The sequence below is a fragment of the Pyxicephalus adspersus genome, chromosome 2, assembly GCF_032062135.1.
Source record: "Pyxicephalus adspersus chromosome 2, UCB_Pads_2.0, whole genome shotgun sequence".
NCBI lineage: Eukaryota > Metazoa > Chordata > Amphibia > Anura > Pyxicephalidae > Pyxicephalus > Pyxicephalus adspersus.
This window is the reverse complement of record NC_092859.1, coordinates 106283066-106295113: the sequence shown is the minus strand read 5'-3', so window position 1 is coordinate 106295113 and position 12048 is coordinate 106283066. Positions and strand designations below refer to the sequence as shown.

General features: G+C 35.3%; 1 protein-coding gene across 1 annotated transcript in view; it reads left to right on the top strand.

Annotated features, from left to right (window-relative positions):
• Window positions 1-12048, top strand: part of SEMA3A (semaphorin 3A) — a 135715-nt gene that overhangs the window by 111678 nt on the left and 11989 nt on the right. The window contains exon 15 of the mRNA XM_072399051.1: window positions 3756-3823. Coding sequence (XP_072255152.1) covers window positions 3756-3823 — 68 coding nt within the window. The remainder of the gene's footprint in view (window positions 1-3755; window positions 3824-12048) is intronic.

The following is a 12048-nucleotide window of genomic DNA, read 5'->3' as shown; positions in this document are numbered from 1 at the left end:
GTTACCGTTAAAATATACAAGCGAAGATTAGCAAAATTGTGAACACTCATCCCTTAATCCTATTCATTAGAATGGTATGGGCAGAGTCCTGATATTTTCTGTCAGTTTAACAAGTCTGTATTATTTCCTTTATTACTATTTATTTATTTGCTGATGTTATCATCAATATGATACTCAGAGAATCTATTGTGGAAGAGCATTGTAAAACGTAATAAAGTAATTAATACATAATTAAATTACTTATTTTCTTGGAGACAAAGATTTGCGCCTCTCCTCTCGTTCAAAGAGCTCTGACAACAGTTGAGAAGGTACAAATTTACCACTTAACTGCATAACCATTCTTTGCAGCTCAAATTTCATATTCTCATCTGGTGATTTAGTTTCCACACTTGACATTTCTTTGATATCTTCGTTAGTGCTATAATTAGGTCTGTGGATTTCCCCTGCCTTATTGTTTCAAAAAATAAAATAAACTCAACATTTTTTTAAAGCCTTGCTATGTACAACCGTTCAATTTATGTTTGAAATGTTGTGTAGCCACAGTCAGCTGTGGATTTTAATAGAACAAATGATTTACACTGCTTATGAAAACATACAGATTTCTAAGTGGCTCTTGCATTGAAATGTTTTGCTTTCTATTGAAAATGCCCTTGAACAAATTGAATCACCTCTATGTTATTTTGCAATCTGTTCTTAGGCTGCACAGAGTAGACTGTAAGTAATCTATTCAATAAACATCCTTCCAAGGCATAGAAGACACCCTGCACTTCCTTTTCAGCCTTTGTATGAAATGTCTTTGATCCCCAGCAGAAAATAACTGATTATCCCCCCTATAACAGCTGACATGACTGATGCAACCAAGTGTCTCTACACCAAGAATACTTGACTTTTGTATACAGGAAGCTGAGTGAGATGATTAGAAGAGGATTTACAGCTCTGTTCGAAGACTAATCCCCTTTGCTGTGTCCTGACTTTGCAAATCCTCTAGCAGTTTTCTACAATGACATTTTACCATTTAGACCGAGCTTTGTGTGCACAGCTTTTATTTATGAATGAAGTCGTGGTAGTGAATAGTGCAAAAAAAAAGAGAAAAAAAAAACAATGGTACGTTATTATATAACAATGAATAAAGAATGGAATGGATTTGAATAATTATAATGGTTGTTATGAACATCATAGATGCAAGAGAATCCTGTTTATAATATGCAGGGATGTCAGCATTGATTAAGGTGGTATTCACCTTGTATATCAATTTGGTGATCAGGTTTATACAGGGCTGATATTGCTGTTTTGACTGTTGTATCTTCTGAAGATGCCAACAGAAGGTAATCTGTATCGTCTGTACTGTCATTTTGAAGCCAGGACAATTTCAATCTTGCTGCAGCCAAACAGTGACATATATGTAAGGAAGCTGTATTACTTGATACAATATTTGCATTTCTGTCTATCCATTTCTGATGTTGTACAGCTCTAAGGCCTCATTTTTCTGCTGCAGTTTTGTAACAATTACAGGTCTTGTCCCTCCCCCAGCTAATGAGAATCATCTGATTAATTTATTTTACTGTAATGATGATCTGCCCACCTATTTTCACATGATTGCTGAAGCACAATTGACTGGCTTGTTGTGGTACTTCTCTCCCTCTCATTGTGAGTTCTGCTGTTCAAGGGTAGATACTAATAGGGGTGGATACCAATAAAAATATTTGGAGCTCAGGTTTAAATAAATCCAGTCCAGTAGCAGAACTGAAAAAAAAACTCAAAGGTTAGTGGGGCTTGAACCTGGTTAGATTTACCTAGGATGGTTTTACATTCTTCATTTCTTTTTGTGTATGCTTTGTGTTTTTTTTTTTTTTTTTTTCATTTTAGCTATGGCTTACAAATATGTTTTAGCAAAAATACCTTTTTTGTTGCATAGGACCTTCTTTATAATGCATAATTGCCAAATATGTTGTAAAGCATTTATTTTCATTTCCTGCATTACTTTTCTGAATGCGTATAACTGTTGTATAAGTAGCAAGAAAAAAGGCTCAAATTAAAACTTCTCAGAGTCTTGTATTCTTTAAGAAAATTTTAAGACCATTTTATATTCCGTGGAACTGCAAGAGAAGGCAAAACACCTTCCTGACAATGCTTCTGTGTCTTATTGAACAAAGCATCAGCAGTCACAGCTTGAGATGTAACTTAAATCAATATTTCCAATTGGCATAGAAGGAGCTGCGTACACTTTCCCAATAAGCACATTCTGAACAGAATCTATCGATCCTTGTGCAACATGTTATTAGATGTGTAAAGTACTTGATAAAAACAATTACATGACAATGGATGACTAAGAACGCTTGTCTAGATACGCTATATCAAATGTGTAACTGCTTGAACGCACTCAGCGACTGGCATGCATTTCTAAAAGAACATTCCCTTTGAGAGAGTCTGTAATTATGATTTGAAACACTCATTTGACCACATAATAAGCTTTGTATTTAACTTGTGCTTATAAAAATGAAAGAAAACAATTATTTGTGAAGCAAATTGATAAGGCAGGCAGTGCAGGTCCATATTTATAGAGCAAAATTTGACTAGGAATGTGATGTAAAAGTTATAATAATTTTTCTGTTTTGCAAAAAAGACAGAACAAATGTTGTCATTTATCTCAAATGCTTTTCAATATTAAAACAATCCTTTTATTGCTTAACTTTGGTGAATGTATTCATAATGAGCACTGGAAATCAATAATCATTTGCAGAATATGATGTAGAAATTTCCAGCATGTTGCAAAATTACTGCTACAATGCCAATACTTTCTGAGTGGGTAAAAGTTGGAGAAAAAGAAAGAAAAAAAAGTATACTTTTATTGTGTAGACATTAGAAAAGTTTCTGTAGTTAAAAGAGCTTATTACGGTACCTTTTGGGAGATAAGTGGGAATGTCTCTACAAAATTGTGATTTTTCATGTATTGTCATCCTAAAAGGATAATCCATGAATAAATGATATTTTTTTGGTAAGTAGATGCCTGAGAGTTAGTGTTTTATATAAGCTTTTGTGTGTCTCTTCTGGACTCTGGTACTTTTTTTCTACCTCCATTATAGCCATTGTTGCTGGTATTCGGAATTTGCATATAAATGGGCAGTGTCTGTCTCACATAGAATATTAGCCATACTAAGACAGAGCCTTCCTCCTTGTCCGCCCTTGTGGGCATACCCAGCTGTAGGTATTGAAATGGTAGTTTTGGAGACTCTGAACACTCGGTGCAGGCTGAATAGTGCTGTTTCTGTAGTCAAAGCTAGGACATGTTGTATTTAGTCATCAATTAAAAAACCAATGACTTGCACAGTTACAACTAAATTTCTTTCAAAATGGTGAATTTTTAATATAAAGATGAAACCGTAAGAATGGAAACTATTAAAGCAGGAGGCATATGGTATATAGTAACAGATCAACAACCCATAAGTAGCTCTTACCCTCGCAGAACCCAACCCAAGTAGCTAGTAGGTGACCCAGCCCCTCTTGAATTAAAATATTAGATTTAGGCAACAGACCATTTAGAGCTGTTCTAAGCAAACCCTGAGACACAGGCGTATCAGCTTAGCAGCTGTGTATCTCATTGCAGATTTCATGGAAGCTTTTGAAAACCACCCAAGTAACTTTTAAATGTGCATTTTCTTGGTATTGCTGGTCCATACCAGTGTAAGCTTTCCAAAATTTTTTTTCTCTATTCTTTGAGCAAAAAACATTAAATATTTATTGTTCTCTAACCCTAGGCGTACAAGACGGCAAGATATCAGAAATGGTGACCCACTAACACATTGTTCAGATCTACAACACCATGGTAAGTTTAGACATGTTTGTTGTGAACATTTGGATGATAGGAAGTACATCGACTTTAAGATGTAACCCTGGTTTGACCTTTGTAGGTTTAGTGTTCCCTAAGCCTAATTAGGTCTGTTTTGACTTATATAATATTTCTTTTTAGCCTTTGAAGCAAACTTATACCTCTTTTTAGTTTTGTGTGTTTATAGGGAAAATACTACCTATACATCTCACCAATGTACTTGTATAGATCTAGTAGAGTCTAAAAATGTGTGCCATTTTTTTGTTTGTTACTACTATTTACAGCTAATCACATCCAGCTACCTTCTAAGATCCCACATACACTCTGTCTTGTTACCATATTTACATTTTTGTGACTGTTTACACACATAATTTGTGTTTTTACTGAGATGAGCATTATAGGCAATAGCATACATTTGAATAAACAAAAACAATTACAGTGAACTGGCCTATCAGAAGACACGACCTGACACTGCATGCAGATAGGTGAACTGGGGCTTTGTGTATGTTTGTGTGTTTCTACTTTTCAATTTCAAGATTTGTAAACATTTTGGGACCAGGAAGTTTAACATTGAGAAATTATTTTCTATAGGTATATGCTAACTTATTTGATTTTACCTTTTTTTTATTTTTTTTTAATAATACTTATTACGCAGCGCTGTACAAAAATTAGGGGTTGCAAATGACAGACAGATACAAACAATGACACAAGAGGAGGAGAGTATAGGTTTACAAAACAGAAAGTGAATAAAAATGTCCCTAATGAGGCACATATAGAAAGAATGCCTGCTTCTCTACCTAATCCAAATTGAAAAGAAAAGTTTTGGCTTTAGTTGTACGTTAAGTCTTGACTATTGAATATTTTTCATTAACTGAAACTGCTTTATTTAATGTATGGAACCCATCAGCATCTGCCTTGGCAAGTAAATGAAGTGGCTCATGTGTTTTTACATTTAATGGATACATGATATAACTATTATGTCTTAATGGGCAGCCTTTGTATTGCGGGCCATGTCTAGATATTGGACAACATCCCTTATTTGTGATTTAGTTTTTTTTTATCTGGGTATGATGGTTATCCTAATCTTAGTTTTTGTAACATTTGATCATTTTCTGTATTGTTTTAATTACTGGGAAAGCAGTTTTTTTTTAAATATTAATATAGACCATTATAAGATATTTTTCTAATACCTTTTTATTAGGTACATTATGACTTTCGTATGGACTCACAAATGAGGGCTTTCTACAACAGTCTGATCAGCCCTTCAGTGTGATTACCATTCTTTACATTTTCTTCATGTTAGAAGAACTACATATGTATTTTGTTATGGCTATTATTATATTTAATACATAGTATATAAAAGAATGGGGTTATTGCTTTCATAAATTCTAATATTTTTCCTGTGTATAGTTTGCTTGGAAAATATGCAGCCAGCTTTTCATGGAAAACTGGAAAAAATTTCACCTGTACAATGTACTATATCCCTATGTGTGAAAATACTACTAAAGTGACTCCAAATGATTGAAATAATCCACTAAGGTTACCACACAATTCCACTAGTCTTTACTGCCACCAGATCTCAAATATACCATTATAGGAAACCATGCAATATGGCTCAAGGGCCATAAGGATTTAAGAACCCTGCCAACCTTGTATTAATCTTTATGATGATAGGGAGGCAAAAAAAAAGGCCTTCATCTCAAGGCACCTCCCTTTGGTGTCCTAGAATGTTTGGAGAGACTTAGGGAAGGCTGCATTCACCTGTCCTCCCGTTGCCAAACCAATACCATCCAACAATGCATTTCAATATAAGCCTTACCCATCCAGTACAGTGCTAAGAAGGTACAAAAAGTTTTGTTTTAGTTTTAATAAAAATAAAGAACAACAATTCTCTTCGGTCACAATTTTATGAAAATTAAGTTTAAACACTAGTCATGGCATTCTTCTGTGTTCCTCCATCTACTGGATCTCCTTTCTTGTCAAAAGCTCTGTTACGGGGTAAAGTGAACCTATGGCAAACAAGGAACATTACAATCAACCTATGGAAAGACATATTTGAGTTTCTTTCATTTTCTAATAATGACCTTAACCAGGCCATTGAGGAGGGGTTATCAACTAATTTGTTCTGTTGTGAACAGGTAGGTTGCACATAAATCCCCCATCACTAATGGAGAAGAAAGAAGATGAAAAACAGAAAAATCTTTTGCGTTAAATACAGTGGATTGAAAAACTCGGACCTAACAGATATTATCCATGAAATGGCATCATATCCAAAAACAGATTTTTAATTATTGATCTTTACATTTAACTGCTTTATCAAATAGCAAACAATCTCCAACATGAAAACAATATTAGGGCTTTTGCACTGGATTCCAATGGCTGTTTGGAGACTAATCATTAATGATTTGTAATGACAACTTTAAATATGTTGATGCCTGGATTACATCTAATATCCATGGAATGCCTGTCCATTGGGAGCATAGTCAAAGTTATTCCATTTACAACCACTGTGTTGATTGGATGATATTTGGTAAACTTTGTACTGACCCTTAGCATCCAGTATATTGAAAATCTGATTTTGTTTAGCAATGTCAATAGTTATATCAGTTATTGTTTGCAAACCACCTATACCTAAAATTGTTCAGGACTGATCACTGGCTCTAAACTTGTTTTTCTCCATACAATTGCTACAATTATACAATGATTGGTAGGTAAGGTCATATTAAGATTTTTAATCATTAATCATTAACCTATAGCAACAAATTATAATTCATGTTGTACTTGCCTGACCATAATATAGTAAATCCCAATTGGTTGCGACAAGTTACTACATTTAGTTACACACATGAAACTTTGTTTCAGTGGGCATGTACATATACCAGTAAATTAGTCGTACATGGGCCCATAAATACTGGCTGCCTGCATATAACATTATGCAGAACTGCTTGATCAGATGATTGGTGACACAAAATAGAATACCCCTACAGGCGAACATTAGCCATCCCATTTGTAAAGTCTTGGCTACATACTTGAAAATATATGCTTTATAAAGGTACATCTGTATTGTGCAGTCCCAAAATTATAGTATAGAATGCAGTCATACGGCAGGCCTGCCATTATTTGTGATGTGCATACATGAAGTACAAGGAACAGGTAAAATGTCTGTCCCCTAACAATGTAAAATTCGAAAAGTGATCCCGCTCCAACTGTAGATTTTTATCTAAAGCTGCACAGCTGATTTTAATCTTTTTCATTTTAAAGGTTTTACCACTTGATAGCAGCCAAGTCATTGTTAGAACATGGAAATCAACGTGCTGCTAATGAGATGATTGTCACTAAGTGGTTAAATTGTTAATTAAATGGGTGTCACCAGTGTAGCCATAGCCTAAGGGACAAGCAAAAGTTTATGAAATACGCTGGAAACCTCTCACATCGTGAACATAGTACATCAGTCAATGGTCTAATGAATTCTCTCAACTTACTGCAGATACAAGAAAAAGTGATCAAGCTGTAGAACATCAGTGCCATTAAACTAATTTATAAATGATGTTCCTAGATGTAATCTGCAACCCGATTCATTTAAAACTTTCACAATGCATAATTTGTGTGTTTCTATGTTGTTAGTTGGATTTTATGAGCAATCAGTTAACATTCTGTACTTGCTAGACTGCAGCATTGTAGAAATATGCATTTGCTCATTGGGTAAATGTAAAATAGCACACAACATATGTTCTACGCTAAACCATAACGTCAAACCGTAAAAAGATCATTCACACACCAGTTATCGCAAAATACATCAATTCTCTGACTTTTTAAAATGCTTATCTAGCACAAAAGTTCGTGTTTGATCAAATGTGCAAATTTTTGCTTTGCAAAGACATTTGTGCATGATAGAACGTAAGTAATAGGTAAATGTTAGGGAGTTTTAGAATTACAGAGGAATTTTGACTTTTCTTTAAAGGAAATCTCTGCTTAGAATGTAAAACATGTAACAGGATGACCATTTGGTATTTATTTTTTTTAATGAGCTTTTGTATCCAAGGTTAAAACTCAGTTCCCAGGAGTTTTCTTAGGATTTGCAAAAAAGTTTGTAAAATCTAGGAAGTTTCTTTTTGTTGGATTGTCTTACATCATGTGCAGTTGATAGCTTTGTCTAGAGTCAGCAGAAAAAGGGCAGGCTGATAATAATGCACTGTTGTATTACAACTTTTTTGTGATTTGGTAGGGTTTATTAAGGATTAGGCACCAGAATTTTTCTGTCATTGAATTAATTTTCATGTTTTGGTCTTATTTGAGTTGAAAGTGCTAAATTTTAGTTCTTGGACCTTTTGAGTGTTTTACACTGTGGGTCAAGATAAGTCTGAAAGGTGCATCAACACACAGTAAAATGTAAGCATCTGCTGTACGCATAGGATTGTTTTCATGTAGGGATGCAAGCTGTTGATTTGCGATAATGAGTTTATAAAAAAAATAAAATCCTAGTAGAATAAATACATGAACTCATGTACTGCTCAGTCAGCCCATAAACAATCCTTTTTCAGGTATTCATATACAGCAGCTGAAATGTAAATGATTTTCTGAAATGGAAGAAAAGATTGTTGCTCAAGGTATATCAGTCAGGTTTACACTTCTGTTTACTAGGCTGCACTGAGAAATAAAACAAGGATCGGAATGTGTCTTTTCTTTGCACTCGTTTTTATAAATCAGGATCTGCCTGTCAACATGAAAGAACAGAGCCCAAAATCAGCCAAGTCTGGACAAAGAGACCAATTGTTTCATTGTCACCTATGATTATGATACTCAGAAAAAAATGTGTTTCATGTAGGGGTTCTGCCATATACCTGCATTCAGTGAAATAATAGATTCTTGTACAGTTTGTGTAAAATACAGAAATGCACAGAATAAAAATAAAGAACTAAGTAAAGCAGCGAATGATTGCCATGCCATGTGTTAATCAGCAGCAGATCTGCTAATTTAAAGGACTGAAAGAGATGTGAGTGACTATCGCCACCTTGTGGAACTTTTAAGGAATTTCTGGATTTTGTCAAATTTAAAAACATAAACATGCTATATTCCATTGGATTCTGCTCTGATGCTACCTATTATAGTTCCCCAGATCTGATCTAGAGTCTATGCTAAAGTATAAAAGAGGTGCATAAATGTATAATCCAAAAGATGACATTTTCAATGTTTATTTTACTCGAAATATAGCTGGCGTTGTGATGGCATCTCTCACTCGCTACATTTAACTTCTCACAGATCATCAGGGACCTTTTTCACTGTTTGATGTTTCCTCTGGAAATGTACTTCTTAAATCCTGACCACCTGTGCAATATGAAACATATTTTGTAGCCTAAATGTATTTCAAATAATATTTTTAGAATATGTGCTTCTGAAGAAACCATGTATAATATTGCATGTATACATTTTAAAATTGGAGTGTTCTTGGATTATACAAAAACTGGACATGACAATGCTGTTAGCTAGGCTTATCTCGGGTGCTGAGTGTTTCTACTAGTAAAATGCTGCAAGCTGTCACTTACCTTTATCTCCAGCATGATCAGATTTCATGAACGGCCACCTTACTAATACATCAGAGTTAACAATAGGAGTTAACTAGGGCTGATTGGGATAAACTGAGGGTAACATACACTTTATATGCAATACTAGTTACTTTGTATCTCATGGCTGATCATTCTGATTGAAATGTTGACACTTAAATTGTACAGTGTTTGCCAAGGCCAGGTATTTTCTTTTTTTATTATTATAAAATAATAAAGAACAGTATATATATATATAGCGCCAACATATTACACAGCGCTGTACATTAAATAGGGGTTGCAAATGACAGACAGTGACACAGGAAGAGGAGAGGACCCTACCCTGAGGAGCTTACAATCTAAGAGTCTATATTTTAAAGTTATTGCCTTCTCAACCTTTTCTCAACCTACCCTGGGGAACCCACCCTAAATAATTTTCAGGTGTCAGGAAACTCCTAATATATTTATGAATAGGGTAAGATTTTGCTATATGCATTAGTTGCCAGTGGTAAGGATTGTCCTCATACATACATTAGTCGCCAAGATGTCTCCTTAACAGCCAAAAAGTCCTTTGATTCATGCAACTGGTTCTGAAAAGTGGTGTAAGCCCTGGAAACCTGCAGGTCAGTCAGTCACATACAGGGAACTCATCACAACCTGTAGAGGAATCCTAGATTTCCATTGAACACTGATTGAGAATGGCTTGCCTAGATTGTACAGTCATTGCCCATGGCCAGCTATTGTCTAGATAGTATTTCTCAACCAGGGTTCTGTGGAACCCCAGGGCTCCTCCAGAGATTGCCATGGGTTCCTTAGGCAATAGGCAATTTGTGGCTCCCAGGTCAGTTTAGCTGGCACTTTTTGGCTATTAATAAAGGTGACATTTTTCCCTATGGCCAGTATGGTAGGTGGTACTGACCATCACACTAATACATTGTGAGTTGTGGATATAGTAATTATAGTAGGGTTCCCTGAAGAACTAAAAGTTATTTGAGAAACTCTGGTCCAGATTGTACAGTCATTGCCCCATAGCCAGGTTTATACAAACAATAATTTGCCTATTTTTAATGTCCCCTTTAAGGAAAAAGCTTCAAAGGCCAGCAGATACCTGGCTGATCCAATAGCATCATTATTTTTTACTGACCTGTATACATGTTAGTAGCTCTGACCCAACTTTTACTTTCATAATCTGATATCTTGTTTTGGTTCTACATTTTAGAAAGTACTTTATCTACAGCGAACCAGTTAGCTAGCATTATTAAAAGGAAATCTGCAGTTGCAGCCCCTATATGTCTCTCTCAGCAAAGGTTTCCTTTAACATTCTTTGAAAAGCTTACCTGCTAGTTTGTGTAACTTTGTAGAAGTTTGTCTAAAATTCCCCTGATGTCTTTACACTCCTCTATAACTAATGGGGAATTTCCTGGTTTAAGTATTCCAGCACTAACAAGACTTCAGACATAGCCCCTCAGGAACTGGCTGACTTGTTGCACCTCAACGCATTCACGCTTATTTCTGTAAATGCTACTTCATGTGTTCTTATGTTACACCAGGAATGCAGATGGTATCAGGTGACCGCAGTAATAACCACAGTACTTAGGTCCTGAGTTATATACTGCATCATATTTCTCTCATCTGCTCCATTAAACCTTGTCACTTTCCCCTGTTTACTCATTAGTACCTTAGATGTATATACTGTTACATTATTAACCCAGAATTATCAGACTTTCCGAACCATTGTAGACCTCCAGCTCTTGTAAAACTACATCTCATAGCTTGCCAACAAGTGTGTACAGGTTGATGAAAAAAATGCTAGGTTTGTAATAACACTGCAGCTGGGGATTACTCTTTAAAATCTATATTTCTTTATATTTTTTATGAGGTTTGTGAATATTCATTTAGTTTTATATTTTAGGAGTTTATATTATAGGAGCTAGGTGGCCATCACATGTAGACTAGTACAGATACATTAAAATATGTTTAGATTTATAGCCAGATTTAACTAGACCGGTATGAGGTGCCTTTACATATCTTTGTTCTGCCTTATTGCCCGAACATCATGACCTTTGATATTTGCTTCTGTACTATTGAAGGCTCCCTGCTTCCTCCCGCCCTACCCCACACATTTGTAATTGGCCTATGACCATGATTGGCTGTTTCATTGATTAATAGGAATAAATCGGAATTAGGAGGTGCACACCAAGAAATGTCATTGCTTTGCGTGGCCTGGAATTTGAGCAAAATGGAGGCAATAAAAGCTTCTGAAGGTATGTGAAGCCTGGACTTGTCTGTTGGTAAAGTGTGACAAAGTAAAAGGTGCCTGCATTAGAACAGCCTCCTATAATCCCCGTTATTGGAACTGGAAGAACAACCACCATTTCCAGCCAGTTTGAATATGCTGCTGTCCACATGGGTTGACAGTATATAGAGGGACAAATCATTGTGCCAGGAGACTGGGCAATGTAAAGCTCGAAGGCAAGTCTATTCTGTGTGTTAAATGCATATAAACAGTTAGTATGACCCAATTCTCATTTACATATTTTAATTCCCCTTTGCATGGATTTCATCTTCAGATTATCGTTTCCATGTCAGTATTTTTTTTTTATCCATAATGATTCAGAAAACATCTGAGACATATAAAACCATTATAAACCATATGATACATGCTTGTAGTTATATTTTTAT